Here is an 18,651-nt window from a genome sequence, read left to right as displayed (position 1 = left end):
TGTAATTTCTAAAATGTATGCTAATGTTCTCTCTTTTTTTTTCTTTTGTCAATAGCCTATATAAGGCTTTTTGTTTTAAAAGTTAAATAATAACTTAAAACAACATGATAAAAATTACAATTGTAACTCAATTTAAATTGTCAAATGCAAAACAGATCAAATGCTTCGGTACACCAGTTTAGCTTGTGTTTTCATCCCGGACGATCTCGTTTTCTTTATAGGCGTTTAAATATGATGATGAGACAGTCGTGCAGAATTCCCTCAGTGTCATTTATGCGCAAAAACGCTTGGAATAAGAGGAAGATGCATAACTGCACGAGTTTTATAGTTTCCCATTTAAAATTCATTTTTGTTATACACATTAACAACTGTTTCTATTAAAAATGTATATAGCCTATATATATATATATATATATATATATATATAACATGAAACTGAACGCATGTTTAGACGGTTTCTTTCATTACTAAATTTATATTATTATTTATGGTATTTTAAGTCATATTTACAGATATAGCCTACTTACAAAACTAAAATGAAAAACGTAAACTTATTTATTTAACATCACTTTATAAATGTAATAACTTATGTGACGCGCACGTATTGAACGACAGTTAAACAACGAAGCAGTCAAAATGTATAGTCTGTGGTAAATATATTTGCAAAGGCTCAAATGATGCTCCGCAATTTGTTGAAATAAGGTCCATTCCCAGTGCACTGATCTGATTTTAGCACTTTTAAAAATAAAGACACTCCACCCCTAGTAACAAAACGCAGAGGATGGTGGTGCGTCATCCGTGCGCGTATCCAATGTGAACACTCGCTGGCTGCTCGTGGTCATTGCGCTCTTCTTTCTCTTGCTTTATGTAGAGGTGTCGAGCTGGTAACACCCACCACGCTTCCCAGGCTCAGTCATCAGGGGTTCAGTCTCTTCAAGAGGAACCTGCTCCAAATCACCAACACAATCCCAGTCGAGGCAAAGCGTGGGTCGCAAAGAGGGACCATGAGATCCGGATAGTTTTTCCTCGCAGTGTTTGCCATGCCAGACACGAACATCCCAGAATTTGAAAAGGTTCTTCTGACTTCAGGAAGTCTGTGAGGGGTAAATTGCATTAGTTAGTCAGAAGGTTCAAGTGGAAGCAGATATTTATAATCTATATAAGGTAAACGTGTCGGGGTTTTATTTGTTAAGTAGCCTATAGCCTATCCGTCCAAGTGCGTTTGGCAATACGGTCGAATTGCTCAAAAACTAAAAGTGGCTGAAAAGGAAGCGATCAGAAACTCTTCACAGGACATGCTCTATCATCTCAACGGATTACCGACAGCTCAGTCCTCTTAAACCGGATGCACAAAAGGAATTAAATCACTCAAATTGCTTCCTCGTTGGATAAGATCACAATTTGCACTTAACATCAACAGAAGCGTCATATGCTGATGGCTCAACGGGTACGTCCTCTTACAAATCCACCGCGTAAACAACTTAAGTCGTAAAGTTTGCTCCTAGTTTGTTTTTAATAATTATATAAAGTTATTAAATATTAGGCTTTTTTTTTTTTGGAGTTGGCTATGATGCAGTTTCTGTCTGATGCAGTACGAAGACCTTGCCCACTATGGTGGCGGTATGGACGGAGTTGGGGTCCCGACGTCCATGTACGGGGATCCGCACGCGCCTCGGCCCCTGCCGCAGGTTCACCATTTGAACCACGGGCCACCGCCACATGCCAACCAGCACTACGGGGCCCACGCACCGCACAGCATCATGCCCAGCAGTATGGGCTCGGCTGTCAACGACGCACTTAAAAGAGACAAGGACCAAATTTATGGGTACTTTATTGCAGCCATGCTTAATACAATAGTTAACACAATATTTGCACCGCATTTGACAATGCAATTATTTGTGCTTTATTACAATCAGTAAATTTCTTTGCATATACGATCTTTAAAGAATAATGTCTGATGGTTAAGCACATAAATTAACATGTGAAATGCAAATAATGCGCTGCATACTTGAAGTTTAAAATAATATTGTTTTTTATTATTATTATTATAAAAATTATAGAACGCTTTTAGTCACTATCTGACCGAGTGCAACTATGTGTGGCCGTCAAAGCAATGAAAGTAGCAATAAAACCCCAATGCTGTCGTTAGAATGATTGCTCGGTTATTGATATAGTGTTTTGATCTGTAAGTTTATGCAAATATTTATGTTGAATCTTGAAGGCACCCCTTATTTCCGCTCCTGGCGCTGGTGTTTGAGAAGTGCGAGCTGGCCACATGCACACCGAGAGAGCCTGGAGTCGCTGGAGGAGATGTGTGCTCATCCGACTCATTTAACGAGGACATCGCTGTGTTTGCCAAACAGGTAACTTATTGATTGAAAAAGAAATATATGTTTTTCTAACGTATTAAATAAATATTCGGTCATCCCGATTAAGTTAAATACTGGTTGAAAATCTAAAACTGTTAGCTTAGTTGCGTTTGGTCTATTTGTTGAAGAAAAAAAATCTGAGTGTTTTTGTTCTAACCAACTTGTGACTTTTTTTTTTTTTGTCTCTTTTTTTTTTTTACAGATTCGGGCAGAGAAGCCGTTATTTTCTTCTAATCCAGAGTTGGACAATTTGGTAAGTGTGAGATGTTGTTTCGAGCAGATTTTGTTCCAGGTAAAGTCGCTTCAAAGCTCCATGTGAGGATTCTTTGAGGGAAAGAAAGGAAGCTTTAGTGATTTATGAGGCCGCGTGTTATCAGAGGGCGTGGGGGTCTTTGCCCTGGGCTCCCTCAAAGCATCGTCTCTAGAGGAACCTATTTACACTTCTGCTATTGTCATAACATTACAAAGCCAACACAATATCAGACGTGCCAAGTTTTTGATTCGAGTGTGATTTCTCGCGCGTAGAATAACCAACGATGTTTGATGTTTTGATGATTGAGTTTTTTTTTTTTTATGTATTAGCTTAATATTATTATTAACCCATTACCATTATTGTTACTATTATTATAATTATTGGCTGTTGTTAATGTTGGTATTTTTGTTCAAATACTTCATGCATTATTTTGCTCTTCCCTTAGATGATACAGTCGATACAAGTATTACGATTCCATCTTTTAGAACTCGAAAAGGTATGTTAATTATTTTATTATCGTTTTGTATTATTCAAATTTTATATTGTTCGAATAACAGAAAATTTTACAAACTGATTGTATTCTTTTTTTATTTATTTTTTTTCGGTTTTGAATCAGGTGCACGAGCTTTGCGACAACTTCTGCCATCGGTATATTAGCTGTTTGAAGGGTAAAATGCCCATTGACCTGGTAATTGATGAACGGGATGGATGCAAGTCCGACTTCGACGACCTCTCAGGATCCTCGACAAACCTCGCAGATCACGTGAGTTTTAATTGGCTTTCTATGACATCATAAAACAGGCCAATTAAATAGTGAAGCTGTTTGTATTTGCAATGCAGGCAATTTATGAAGGCATTTTAGTGAGATTTCTAACAAAGAAAAGACTGAAAGTCCAAATGTCATTTATTTTGTATTGTAGCCTACTTATATTTGAATCTTAACATTTGTAGTGCCTCAGCCATGCATTTGCCTTTTTTGTCTTTTTAGCTTCCTCCATTATTCATCTTTTAGTCATAAAGAGAGAGTAAGAAAGAAAGAGGAGTAATTACTTAGTTGCATATGCTAATTTATTTAAACAACATTATCTAAATCCATTTCTCTTTGCCCTAATATGAATCATTAAGGCATTGCCCCAGGACATATCTTATTTTAGAAGAGGTATGATGATGATGATCATGTTGATGAAGCCCGTCGTGTTGGGTGCAGGTGTTGCTAAGGGTCAGGGTTTTCCCCCCACTGTCCAGCCCTCTGTTAGCCCTAATGATCAACGTTACATTTGCACGTGAATGCGCTATTGTCTTTGAACTGATTGGATTGTTATTGTCAAGCAGGAGGGGAGTCTTCTTTCACTCAGAGACCAACAGTGTGTTCTTTACAGTTGTGCTTCCTATTATCAACGCACCACCCCCTGTCACAGGAACAAAACCACAGAATTAAGAAGAACAGAACTTTACATTCTGCTTAGTTCTGTTCCAGGTCAAAATGGGAAGAGAGAGGTTTTCTACATTAAAAATACAGAATAAAACAGCCGCTTAGATGATTTGATCTCTGAACTGACGTTAAACACCCGTAATAGTTCCTACATGTAAAACGTTAGATGACTTTCTCCATCCACACCTCCTGTAAATAGATCTGAACCGCAGATGCTGAGGTCTAACCGTCATACCTGCACTTGGTCAGCTGAAATTTATTTGATGAATATGTACCTTTGTACACTTGACGATAACTGTAATCTTTTATTGATGCTCCTGTAATGTCTTATCGATTTACAAGTGTGCGGTGTGACACAAAACAATTTGAATTAGGTGATGAAGGGAGACAGTGGCCTTCAGAAACGTTATTAACAGCACACGCACACACCTAAACACACAAACCCACAGACCGCTTTTGTGTGTCCTAATGAGAAAACAGTGAAGGGTCTTATTCACACAGCTTTATTGTTGTAGGAGCTTATTCTGGCCTTTCTTAGAGCTCTTTAGCTGATCACCATCAGGCAAACAGCTGACGCTAAGGGCCTGAAGAGGAACGGCTGCTGTTTGCCTTCATGTTGAGCCCGTCTAAGTGCTTTGTACCCTGTTCTGGATAAAAAGGGGATGCCGCTGGTTTCTTGTGAGCATTTACGGTCGGACATCAGGAGAAGCACTTTCCCTGGTTGAGGCTCCATAGGTCTAGTGTTCGGAAAAGTATTCCTAGTTTGTCTGCATTGTGCGTTTTTGCTTTCTTTAATTTAATCAGACTGATATTTCAGCACAGACATGGTAACTAGATATTAAAAACTTGCTGTTTTAAAAATAGCATGCATGTGTATGTGCTAGCATTACTAATGTGGGCTTCTTTTTTTCACCCTTCGATCTCTGGATGTGCATGCACCTGAACCTCAGAACCCAGCGTCCTGGAGAGACATGGACGACGCTCACTCTACTCCCTCAGTCGGCACCCCAGGACCCTCCAGCGGGGGACATGCCTCTCAAAGCGGAGACAACAGCAGCGAACTAGGTATTTGCTATTACATCATAATATGCATTGTCAAAACGGTTTATGCTGTCATCTTAATTTGTAATCCAGGCTTCAAGTAGTATTTTCTTTTGAGGTTGGATTTTAAATTGTGTGTATACATAAGGGTAACCTAAAAATGCTGACATCTGTTTTGTTGAAAAGACTAACACTGTCATATTTTTGAATTTTTAAATTATGTTTATACATTATATACTGAAAAAATGCTAACCTAAAAATGGGTTTTATTCAAGTCGAAAGTGTTATTAAATATCACTGAATTTATATAAAATTTGGGTGAAATATCTATCAATTACAGGTTACCACTTTTTGCAGTGTGTATTGTACTTATTCTCTATAGTATTGTGCAGAATTTAGACTTTTAAATTCATATTTTTTAATGCCTATGGGTGTAAACGGTGTTTACTAATCAAAGTCATGTGTCATTGTTCGTCTCATCATTGCGATGGTTCACTGAGCTGGTTTTACGATTTTCCTGTGGACACAATAGGTGTTTAATGTTCTTGAAAGGTTAAGGGTCTAATTTAATTTACCGGATCTTCCATTTGCATGTCACTTTTTTTTTCTTCTTAATTTATATTGCGACCTGCCACTCCATATTTATTGTCCTTTAACACTGTTTACCTTTTGGGGGAATTTTTTTATTTAATTATTTTCTTTTTTTACAACCTGTTTTTGTATAATTGCTTCAGTTAAAATAGCCTTCAGGGTTTCTCACCTCCTTTTAACCATCGGACATCAATAGCCTGACCATTATGCAGCACAATAGCAGGATGTTCTGCAAGACAAGAGAAACCAGAACCAAAATCCAGAGGCCAGATTGTAATTCTTTGATGATTCAGCCTCAGTGTGAAAGACATCTTTAAAATGTTTGGCATAGCAGCAATGCCAGTAGTGTTTCTGCAGTGCTACTAGGTATAAAAGAGAGAAAAGCATCAGGGTGGCGGCATTTTCCCCACACCAGGCTTTTTTTAAACAACAGTGGGGGGACATCCAAGGCCCACGGCCTTTTGACCCCAAAGAGCATGCATTGAAGAAGGGGAAGAGGAATGACCCCTGCCGGCCCGAAGGACAGAGCACTTCAAATACTGCTCACAATAGAGGGTTGATATCTGGGGTGATCAGAGGCAGAGCTTGGGTTAGGATCAGGGACATCTACCTGCTGCTCCTCCAGGAGCCACTTTGGATCGGTGTTCCTCCCTTTATCATTCAAGAGATCGGTAAAGCAAACACCTTTTCCATTACAAGTGAACGGGGGGTGTTACGTCAGTCACCATACTCGAGTCCAAAGGATTACTGGAGCTCTTCAAAGCACCTGTCTCTTGTAGGGGGGTCCCTTTGTTGCTTGCACATCAGTAGAAGTTGCTCTTGTTGAGAAACCTTCATGCTAGGTTAAGAAGGAAAGAGAGGTGCTCCGAATGTTTTTAAGAGCTGCTGACTCACCTCAGGGTGAGTTTGGGATGGTCGTGGGGGGTTTTCCACAGCTATCCTAAACATGTGCATGTTGGTGGGAATGCAGAGCCTAGGAATGTCCATCACAAAGGCCAAAAGGGAACAAAGGGAAGCTGCAGGACGTTCCAGGCCAGTGTTCACCTCGAAGGCTGCTGAAAGACACAGGCTGAGACAGGATGTTTACATCTATATCTGAACCTTCTGTGGAGGTTAAATCCCAGCATGAAGCGGAGTGGACCAACAACAAGTGTCAAGAGCCAATGCCTCCGCGTTTTAGCCGTCAATACCACCCAACTGTGGTCCAATCCCATGTTCCTCCAGATCATATCATGGCCACGGGGGACAAGAGGATAAGAGCATCTAATCAATATGCTTTAAGCGAAACGATTAGCGAGAACAAAATCATCTGCGTTCGTCCAGTAATTATCCAGTCTGTTGCGTCCAGTAGTCAGAATTATGGCCCCTTTGGATAAGTATAGTTCGTGATAGATTGAGGTCATGGTGAGCTCATTAAGCAAGCAAACAGGATTTATTCTGTGATGCGTGCGGGGTGGCAGTCATCAGACCCGGCTAGTTTGCGCCGGGCCCCTTTGTCTCCGGGACATTCATCTATCTCCAGTTCATCTAATTATCAGCATCAGAACAACGCAGAGCGTTTTAGCTTTGGACCTTGTCATCTCTCGGACGCTGAAGGTACCGTGATGTGACACGGATGCCGTCAGGGTCGGCTTGAAGGATGTGGGAAACCGGTCGAAAAATGTTTAATAGTTTAAGTTTATTTAGTTTAAATAAAAGTTTTATATGCATATCTCCGCAGAACCCCTTCAGAAGTTTTGCTTTATACGTATGAGGGAAAGTGAAAATAAGGAAGCTAGAAGCCTCTTCTTCTCCATGTCTTAGGGTGCTGTTTTTTCCTAAACAGCCCGAGGGCTTACTCCAGCCTTCCTCCAGGCTGCTCTGGCCCCCCTCTGTGCTACGCGTGCAGACTCCGGGTTCGGGGAGTGAGGTAGGGCTCAGGGAGCTGCAGAAAGCAGCAGCCTTTAAAGAGAGTGCAGTCACACAGGCTGCATGGGCCAAGTTGCCAGGGAACAGTCAGAAGCGATTAGCGTCGGGTTGGATCAGCCCTGCGGCCTTGGTTTTCTGGAACAGGAGGAGAGAGGCTCGAGGAGGGGGGGTGGGGGGGAGTGTTTGAGTCTTCCTTAGATGTAAGGATCTTGCCCAGCTCTCTTTATCTATTATTTTTCCCTTTTCTTTTTTCTTTTCTTTTCTTTTTCTTTAATATCTTACTCTAGTTTCACCTTTCACTTTTTCTTCCCTAAAATCATCAGTTTTTATACTTTTTTGTTCTTTCTAGCACATATTTGATATTTTATATTTATAAACACATTGAAAACTTATTTATTTCTTATTTCCTATGTTTCCTTTTATATTGTTTCATTTTCATTTTTACTTTCTTTAATGTGTTACTTTTTTTTCATTTGTTTCATTTAATTATATTGTTGAAATATGATTTTCATAAACACAAGGAAAACATCACCTCACATATTCACACATTAGTGTTCCATTTTATAGTTATATATTTTTTTTCTTTTTGATATATGATTTTCATTAACACACTTAAAACATCTATTTTATTTTATTTTCTAATTTATTATAATATTAATTTTAATATTTAGGATTTTTCTTCCCATTTAAATCATACCAAATATAAAATAATTATAAGTACTAAATATTAAGTATATTACTAAATATTATCAAGTGTTGCTAACATTTTTTTGACATTAATTTTAGACAAAAACTGAAAACCTCACTTTGTTTCTTTTCTTTTCTTTATATTCCATTTCATAGTTCTGATATTTTATTCCCTTTTAAATTGTTCCAAATATAATATACAGTATAACTTTTTAGTCTCACTAACATTTTTTTTATATTTGACTTCATCAACACTTTTTCGTTTCTTTTCTTTTCTCTTCACTTCTGTTTATTTTCTTTTCTCTTTGTTTTTACTTTTCTTTCCCTTTCAGAACATAATACTTTCTATTAATATGTTTCTTCATATTCACAATAAACCCTTTCCTCTCTGAGGCAGTTAAGTCTGTGGTCAACATGCAAACTCCTGAAAGCATAATGAGAAGAAACAGCAGTCTGTGTTGTGTAGAGACAGACAGTGTTAGACCACTGCCCTGCCCTTGACTTGCATTTTGATTACGGCATCAGTCAGCCAGCCTGAAGTCCATCTACCACCCCCCTTCTTATATTCAAATGTCATTATTCATTAACTGAAATATTAATGCATGAATATGGCGCATACAGTCGCCTTTGATTGATGCATCCCCAAAAACAAGGAGACACAGCAGGGCCAATCTTAAGAAAAGTAGGGTTCCTGTCCCGCCTCCGGGGAGGAGTCCCTCAGATACATTATTCACACACCCTCCGGGCAGGCTTTCAAGGCATCTCTACCCTCAGGGCAAGAAAAATAAGCATGACTGTTAAAAGTAAATCATCTTGCCTGATGCACAGTTAATGGAAGCGGGAGAGAGGGATGGAAAGAAAGAAAGAGAAAGGAGGGTGGGGAGGAGGACAAGACGGAAACCTTAGTTTAAAAGCGGCCTCCTGCCTGGCTCTGATCTTAAACTAGATGGGATGGTAATGGAATGAAAGCAGGCTTGATGTTATCAGAGAGCTCACAGTTCAAAAAACATTGTTTGTTAAGCATCAGTTGATCTTACAGTATAATGCTTTATTCACGTTATGTCGGAATTACCGTAATTATGAGTTTTCGAATAGTAAAAAAAAACAAATTCACGTATCAAACTCTCATTTACAAGTTGGAAACTAGGATTTTTAGGAATGCTTTGACTTCTCTCATTTGACATAATGTAAAATAAATTAAAATAGTTAAAAGTAGTCAAGCAATCACTTCAGCACATATTTATTTTTGATATGAAATTTTATTATAGCCAGTATTTATTTATTTATTTTTAATAGGTGCAAATAGGTGATGTATATTATATACATATATATGTAATATCATTATATAATATAATATAGTATAAAATAAATATACACACACACACAAAATTGAACATTCATTCCTATAGCGCAAATTATATATAGTGCTAACAACATTGTGGTCAAAGGTTTGATTCAGAGATTGCATGAGTTTCAGTAAATAACTAAAATAAGCTTTTAATCATATTCTGTGTATGTTTGGAACCGGCGTTTGGAAAGGAAATGATTACTGTATTTAGCTGCAGTGTTTGTACGTGGCCACTAACTAAACTTAGTTACGTCTTGCAGTGAGGCTACTGTAAGCAGTAAATTAGCGTTTTGGTATCATATGTTCTGTCCCTGCACTGTATACCAGTTACTAACTTCTAAAGTCTAAAACGGTTTTCTCAACAACCGCAAACAGGCTTTGCTTTATTTATGTTTTCTCCAAGTTTTTTCGACTTTTATTTTGAGTGCTAATTCAGATCAGATATTCTCTTTGCAGTGCCAAGTCTCCATTCCCCATTCAAGCATAGAGCCTGGACATTCATTACCCCATGTCAAAGACAGAACTCACATTGAATTAATAGCACTGGGGTTGGTGCAGAGCTTTCCTCGAGATCTCTGACATTGAGACAGCGAGAGAGAGCGGGAGAGATCTCGCTCCGTTGATTAGCGTTCCCTCTCACTGCATGGATACTCCTGCTCGCCGCGGTCCTTGTGTTACTGTTGCTAATCAAAACAAGCCCCCCTGCGTGGCTCTTTCACATCGTGTTTGTGAGTGGCACTGGTGATCGGTCTGAATAAACAACTGAAGGTGATGTTTTATCTCATTAAAGTGACTTTCTTCTTTTGCTTTCTCTCTCTTGCCCTGCTTTCACGCTGTTATTTATCAGGAGATGGCTTGGATAACAGCTTGGCATCTCCGGGAACAGGGGACGAGGACGACCAAGACAAAAAACGGCAGAAGAAGAGAGGAATTTTCCCCAAAGTGGCAACCAACATTATGCGGGCGTGGCTCTTCCAGCATCTCACGGTAAGACGCTCTCAGATCTTCCGGTAGGTACACTACTTGGAAGTCTTTGGAAAACGGGCCAGAGTGTCCAACCACGTCTCTTGGTGAATTAGCTCAATTCCACTGTTCTCAGCTCAGCGACCTGCATCCAAACTGCATTAAAACTAGCAGGGTGTGTTATTATCTGTCTCTCAGCCCTCCCATGTATTTCGCTTGTCAAAACCAAGGGCCCTATTCGCCCAGGGGTTGAATACGTTTCCCCAGAACTTGCTGGTTTTGGGTTGATTTGTGGCATTATCAACCTCCTCAAATTTCGACACATTTTCACCGGTCCACCTCCTCAAATTCCCACCATTCTCTTGCGTCTTCCTGTTTTCCATTCTCTTTCAGAATTCCAGCACTTTCTAAGGGCTACACAGGTCCTGTACACATAGTAATCCTTTCCCTTTTACCCACCTTTAGAGTTTAGAGATAAAAAAGGAGAGCCTAATTGAATTATCCTCTCTCTGTTCCCAGCTTCTTTTCAGAGCGATTTGTGAAGCAAAAGTGTTTCCCATTGCAGGATGTGTCCTATGACGAAAAAAAGTGTTAGAGGGGACTTTGGCCTCTGAATGGCCCCCATTGCAACACCCAAGCGATCATGCATTCATTTGGGGTCGGGCTGAATGAAAGCTGCAGGATTACGTTTTGTCGGGTTCTACTTTGAGCCAGTGTGCGACGTTTGAGATGGGGGGGCTCTTACATATGGTCTAAGCCTCCATCTTTTGTGACCTATTCAGAGGTCCATGATAAAGACCCCCTGTGCTGCCAATCTTAAAGAAAGGTGGAACATTAAGATTCAGTGGAACATTACAGTTATAACTGTTAGTTGCATTGGGACGAGATAGAGAGATCTCCTTTGGCATGCAAATGGGGACGAGGAGGGGGCTTCTTAACAGACATAAGTGGAATTCGTGCAAATATGAGTGATTCTTTGAAAGCGAGCTTGCTTCAGTCTTTTGAACATGTAGGTTCCTCACTAAACTTTAGCGAACAATCGCAGCGCAACCTGCTGAGAGCTTTGTGATAAGAGTTTAAAGATGGATCCCAGAGCACAGCTCGCAGTCGACCAACACTGGGTTGTGTAGAAAAGGGGCGGAGCTTACAGTCATTCATCAGCACAATGACAGCTAGCAAGCCAGGAGGTGAGCAGGGAAATCTCCGTCAGTGTGTGAGAGAGAGGGAACGAGACATGTAACAGGACTCATCCCTCACCACTGACCACGGGAGGTGAGGCCGTGACAGTGCCAAAATTGGTACACACCCACGACCCTGCGCTGTCTATACATTCACCCCTGCCTGCCATCTGCTGCCCTCCCTCTGCACTCACAGTGAGAGCAAGAGGATCAGGGGCCAGGGGCCACCGCGGGGCCACCAAGGGCCAAGCCCTATTCAACCCTAAACAAAACTCTCCATTGTCTCTCTTTCACACCCACTCGATCATTTGTCAAGTAATGTCAAATAATGTCAAACAAAACCACGAGCGCTCAGCCAATAAGACGCGGGGAAATTCTCGAACTCGGGGCTGCATATGGGAAGTCTATCATACATAATGATGTAATTTCCTGAAAGAGTCATATGGGATCCACATTTTTGCCTGCAGTCTCACATGGGGCGGGTAGACTTGATGCTTGAGGTCATTAGTCATTTAAACAGATTAGTTTTTAAGAAAAAGTCAGGTCATCTTGATTTGCTTTATTGATGGAGACTGCGAGGAGAAATACACAACTGTAAAAAATGAAGACATTTGCATGTTCCATTCATTATTGCTTTATGGATCATCGGACAGCAGTGTTATTAACTGCGGAAGTTATTTACACATTAATATAATTTTTCTTGTTGATTCTGTTTTGCAGCACCCCTACCCATCCGAAGAGCAGAAGAAGCAGCTAGCACAGGACACAGGCCTCACCATCTTACAAGTGAATAACTGGTGAGTAACCTTTGACCTTTGACTTTTGACTTGCCAGCTTGACCTCTCAGCACTTAGAAGTCAGGGTTAGGGATCTCTGTAACATTTCCATTTCAAGTCCGGTGATCCTGATTTCTCACACTATTATTAGACGTTGTTCAAAGCCCCAATGAGACAAATAAAAGTAAGAATAGGAGCAATGATGAGGTTTGCCCAGGGTCTCAGAGGGACTTTTAGAAAAGTTGTCAAATGTTATGTAGGAGTATTCCAGAATGCTGTTCGGTCACCAGAGTTCTCCTGAACGTTTATTCATTTTGTAACCATCTTGTTTGTAAAAGATGGTATTGAATTACACAAATGTGACACTCAATCTCAATTTTAGAATGTGAATGTATGATATGGAGGATTACAGATTGAGAGGACCTTTTCTATATATTTGGTTGGGATTTATTTTGATAGAATAATTCCATATGGCTACAAATCAGCAATATTCTTAAGCAGACAATTGGTAGCTAATATCATTGCCAATATAAATCATAAGAATTTTAAATTTTAAGTTTTAAATTTAAGTTTAAATTTACGTTTTAAGTTGCAAATCTAGATTTTTTTTCTCTTACATGACATTTGTATCTATATATATATATCTATCTATCTATATATATATATATATATATATATTAATTTTTTATTCTGTATGCATTTTAAACGATATAACTTAGATACTTAGATATACTGTCATAACAACATTTAAATTGTTGATAGCATACTCAGACAACTTTTATATCTCTGCCTAAGGACATCAGAAGAATTTTGACTTTAATAATTTTATGGTTTTAATTATGTATGCATTTACACCATACAATTTAGATAATTTAATTATATTTACTTAATTTATAACATATACTGTCATATTATCATTCATTCTGGATAGCATACACTACTACAATCAACAGTGTTCTTTAGCAGACAACTTTAATATCTATAATCATTCCCAATAGACATCAGAAAAAAATTACGTTACAATATATTTTTGAGCCGGTTGTAATTTTTATATTATTTTACACTTTTTAGCTTTGTTTTCAAATTATTTTAACATGCGCTATCATGTGTTTACTGCAACAAAATAAGGTGTTCACAAACATTTGGCTAAGACTCATTGTCTATGAGTAATTCCTTCCCCCAGTGCATGTCAGGGGCATTTCCTACCTCTCTGTTACGGGCTGCTGAAGCATATTAGTGTCTGAAAAGCAGTTAGGCTAATCATACCCTGAGGCTACTAGGCCAATGCTATATCAATTGAATATTTATTGAGCAATGACCCCTTTACTTGATTCGCTAATATATTGCAGCAAGAAGCACAATTAAAGCAAGTCTTAAAAACAGAAGTTATCTTTAGACTGCTGAGGAAAGGAAAAATACACCACAAATCAAATAAAACTAGTTGTTTTTATCATCTGCTACTATAAAATTCACCGTTGAACGGAATGTTTCTCACACGCAATTTGTAAAAGGTGTTAAAATCTCTTTATTAACAAAACCTCTGCTTGTTTACATTATAAATTAGACTATTTCTTTGGTCTGGCGCTAAAACAGTACATTAGCTTTTTTGTGGACTCCTGACAGGTCCATTAACCCAAAGGCCCAGGAGAAATCGCACTGCATTAAGGGATATTTTGCAGTAAATCATAGCAAAAAGCTCACAGTAGTAAAAGTCCACAGTGTTTAAATAAGAGTAAAATATACTGTGGGCGGCCAGTAATATAAATAGATTTAGTAAATGTGTTCACTGTCTTCTCTTTGACAGGTTTATCAATGCTCGAAGAAGAATCGTGCAGCCCATGATTGATCAGTCTAACAGAGCAGGTAAAGTGATGGCTTATTTTATACTATCTCTACTATCATTATAAACACAATGTGTGCATATATCACATATATGTTGTGTTTTTGTGTGTTTAGTAAGTCAAGGAACTGCTTACAGCCCTGATGGTCAGCCTATGGGCGGCTTTGTGCTTGACGGCCAACAACACATGGGTCTCCGGCCTGGCGGTAAGTTGCACTTTGATAATAATAATCGCACGTTGGTCATTTTTAGTGCTGTTATAAAAATGTTGAAAGCATTTGCATGTGTTTTATTGTTCTTTAATTTTCTGTCTCCGTCTCACAGGTCCCATGGGAGGAATGGGTATGAACATGGGTATGGATGGACAGTGGCACTACATGTAAACGCCTCCCCGCTTCCCAAACCATAAACGTAAGGAAACGCTTTGGTACTTAGAACATCCCCTCTCTTTCTCCTTTCACTCGGCGTGTGAAATCTGATTATGGTGGCAATTCGCTCTCCGACGACCCCCCCTCACACGCACACACACACGCGCACGCACCTTCTTTCCCCGGCTCTATCTTCGCTGCCTGTCTCTGACAGTCCACAAATCAAGACATATCGCTCGCCGCGGGCGGCCTGGCATGGAGAATTTTATTTAATACCCACACTGTGCTGCCCAATGAGCCCCTCCATAATGACACTTACCTTGATTAATAGAGCTCTTTATATGTAAATAGGCACCGCATCCAGTTCTCCAATCGTGCCAACACAGCCCTTTCCTCTCAAATAACAACCTCAGCCTCTGCTAATGAAGGGAGAGGAGCGGGGAGGTGAGTGGAGGTTAACACCCCCCACCGAAGCCTCAGACACATAGAGATATCAGGAGTTCCGGCTTGCAAAATACACGCAGACTAAATAATTTCCAGACTATTTAATCCTACCTTTTTTTGATTGAATTATCATCGAGTCGTTACTGTAATTGCGTCATTTAGAGGAATGTTTCCCCGTCCTTAATTCGCTCTGGTTAAACACCATATGCTGGTGGATCGTTGGGATCATTATGAAGATCTGTTTTCCTGCGTAAAGCGGATAGAGACACATTTATGATTTTAGAGGCAGGTGTATGTTTTTTCAAAGGAATATTCTGAATTGGGTACAAGTTACGTTTAATCGACAGCATTTGTGGTTGATAATCACAAAAAAAAAAAAAAAATTTAAAAATAAATACAAATAAAGGAAAAATTGAGGATACAGTAAGTCATTAACACTCTTAAAAATTAAGGTTCTTTATTTGAATTAATGGTTCCATAAAGAACTTCTAACGTCACTGAATCTTTACATTGCATAAAAGGATCTGTAAAGTGGAAAAAAAGGGTTCTTTAGATAAAAAAGGTGGTGATTTTAGGAAGCAAAATGTTTCCAAAATGGCATCACAGTGAACCCCCCCCACCTCCTTTTGCAGCCTCAATTTCATAAAAGCACTTTTTTTCTGTTAAAAATATATATATTACTATTATTTTAGCTGTAAAACTGTTTTAAATAGTCATTTTTAAGGGTTGTTTCAGGGTTTTAGACATTACATGTTGACATTTAATGGTAAAATTTGATATATTTACTCAGAAAAGGTTATTAGCGATTTGTTCACATTAAAATCAAATTAACATGCACATTGTCTTTATCTTGTGGCTATACACTTTTTTGAAGTTGTAAATTTTATTATATTTATTGGAGTTTGTTTTACAAAAACATACTATTTCAGTCTTTCTACTTCAAATTTTCATATTTAATTCAATATGTAAAAATTGTTTGAAAATGTTTTCTACTCTACATTTTTTTTTATGTGTACTGAAAATGTTTTTTTAAAGTATTTTAACATTTACGGATTTGCATCTATTGCAGGTGCCTTACTGTAACCCAGATTTGTGCTTATTTTAAAGAAAAAAGAGGGACATTTTTGCTTATTTTTTTAAGAAAAAAGATGGACATCATTTTTTTTTTTTTCTGATAATCAGCACATAACCCAAATATTCCTTTAATGCTTTCACAATGTGCGTGTTAGTGAATAAATATCTTAATATTGTATTTTTCACTCTGTGTTTTAGGTTTTGATGGTGGCCTCAGGAATAGTCCCAGTGCTGGCCAGAGGCATGAGGAGTCACGTCACATTCATCTTCACCTGATCACACCCCTGTCCGATCACCTCCTGTCTTCACGAGACCTCCCAAATCTCTCACGGACCCCTCATCATCTGGCCATCATATCTCCAGCCAAAGGACTGTCTGCAGGAGCACCAACATTACAAAAACAGACTTGAAGCATTTGTGCCAAAAGAGAGACTTCTGAAAAGACAATTGGAGATCTTTTCTTTTTAAATTATTTATTTATTCTTGTTATACCGTCAAGAAGCACGGGGACCACACCATTTGTGCACTTTTGCTCAACCATAGAGTGGCCGCCCCAGACGCAAATATTCCATACCTCCTCACACACAAGTGCATACGCTCATATTAAACGCATTTAATGGTGGAATATAGTAAAAGATGCTAAAAGCCCTCAAGAACTGAAATGTGAGTGTATGATTTTTTTTCTTTTTTTTTTTTTTTTCTTTTGGGAAATATTCTATGTTTGGGTTCGTGTCATTGACTAGTTTTTAGACCTTTGCATTTATGATTCTACAAAGTTTGAAGGAAATGAAACCACTTGATAGGATCATTATGGCACACATCTGACACAAATTCCAGTATGTGAAACCACGAAGTCTTCCCCACATGAGATGTTTTGAAAAGCATCGCTTAGGAAATGAGTTGTGCGTTTATTTGTCGTTTTGGAGAGCAACAGCGCTCTTGTAAGGCTAAATATGCCTGGAGGAGTTTTTAAACCACTAGAGATGTTCCATTGTACATAATTATGTAAATGTTATTTGTAAAACACATCAATGTCAAATAGGCATTCAGTCGAGATCCTTTAAAAATGGAGATGGGATATTGTTGTACATTTTGGTCCGTTCTCACTCTTGCTTTTCTCTATGGAAAAAGTCGATTATATGTTTGTTGATGTACTGATAAGTTTGATCGATCCTCCAGCTCTGTCCATTTTCCTTTTAGGAGTCTTTTAAAGCAGTACGGTATTTCTACACAGTCAAAAGTCGAATTCTTGTAATAAATGCTTCATTTTCAAAATGTTAAATCTCTTGCTTTGAATGTCATTTCATGCATTGAATCGAGAGCTTATACTTACGCGATGTGCAGTTAAAATAAATTTTGGCTGTAGATAACAATTTTTATTTTGCAGATAAAATGCAACTGTGCTACAACGTATTTATATAATCATTAAATAATTTGTCCGTTTAAAAAAGGAGAGAAATGAAACGCAAACGAGCTAGTCAACTTTACTAGATGTGTAAATATCAGACGTGTGCATCAAACAATTATAAAACAAATCACTATAGGCTACAAAAACTGAGAATTTTAATACTGTATCCTAAATACCGTCGACTGAAAGGGGCACAAGAAAGTGTAAAATAATAATTTCATAACCTACTCCCTAAAACATCTAAGAAGGTATTAAAATTTGTGTAGAGCCCTTTTGTAAAATGTTTGAGGCAATATGTGCAGAAATAAATCACATTAATTCAATATTTCCAAATCAGGCGACTGTACCGCGTGTAATTTTTCAGAAACAGAAACCCCGCGCACTTCTTCATCTCCAGCATCTTTTAAACGCAATTTCGCGGTGACATTTTCAAATGGTTTTTCTCATGCTGTTTGATATCTTAGCTAAGACTGCTCCTGCAGACGTTTCCCTGCTTATTTCGACCTCCAGTTTGTGTTTCTCTAGCCTGCAGTACTGGTGAGAAAATGCTGTAGTTTGGTGGTCATTTATCAATGTCAGCGGCGTAACGATCTCACTGCAGTATTGATGAGGAGAATTACGCTGCTGGAGGAGAAGCCACAGGCACAACAATACCTGCAATAACGCGACGCCCAATGCCCTTGCGCTTCATCTCATTCCTTTCGATAATGGAATTATTTTAATAAGACCTTCCAATCCGTTTTGTTTCTCCTTCTTTTATTTATTTTTTTTTTTTATGTCGACTGCTGAACGTATCAACACACAGTCTATAGTTATGTTTGAAAATAAAAGGCTAGTTTTAGTGCACAGTTCGTTCAAGACGGCATAAAATAGCCTGTGTACAGGAAGGGAAACAAGGACGAAACATGTGGCGACTGGGTATTATAAAATGGGTTTCACCTCATAAACCATCTTAAATTTCTGTTAAACCA

General features: G+C 38.6%; 1 protein-coding gene across 1 annotated transcript; it reads left to right on the top strand.

Annotated features, from left to right (window-relative positions):
* The first annotated feature begins 649 nt into the window (after positions 1 to 649).
* On the top strand, positions 650 to 17,944 carry meis2b (Meis homeobox 2b). Its single transcript, XM_058755928.1, has 13 exons — positions 650 to 1,447; positions 1,593 to 1,825; positions 2,222 to 2,363; positions 2,572 to 2,622; positions 3,068 to 3,118; positions 3,239 to 3,385; positions 5,005 to 5,119; positions 10,477 to 10,616; positions 12,491 to 12,567; positions 14,351 to 14,409; positions 14,503 to 14,592; positions 14,711 to 14,797; positions 16,471 to 17,944. Exons 1-12 carry the CDS (start codon positions 1,430 to 1,432, stop codon positions 14,767 to 14,769), a joined length of 1,182 nt encoding a protein of 393 aa, XP_058611911.1. The 5' UTR covers positions 650 to 1,429; the 3' UTR covers positions 14,770 to 14,797; positions 16,471 to 17,944.
* The last annotated feature ends 707 nt before the right edge of the window (positions 17,945 to 18,651 follow it).

This window comes from Onychostoma macrolepis, chromosome 20, assembly GCF_012432095.1.
Source record: "Onychostoma macrolepis isolate SWU-2019 chromosome 20, ASM1243209v1, whole genome shotgun sequence".
In the NCBI taxonomy this organism is placed as follows: Eukaryota; Metazoa; Chordata; class Actinopteri; order Cypriniformes; family Cyprinidae; genus Onychostoma; species Onychostoma macrolepis.
Note: the sequence above shows the minus strand (reverse complement) of the source record. Positions and strands in the feature narration are given on the sequence as shown.

Excerpts from the sequence above, each read along its gene's own strand:
- meis2b (XM_058755928.1), top strand. Across the intron at positions 5,120-10,476 it reads AGACAACAGCAGCGAACTAG|GAGATGGCTTGGATAACAGC; the intron begins GTATTTGCTATT and ends GTTATTTATCAG. Across the intron at positions 14,410-14,502 it reads TGATCAGTCTAACAGAGCAG|TAAGTCAAGGAACTGCTTAC; the intron begins GTAAAGTGATGG and ends TTGTGTGTTTAG.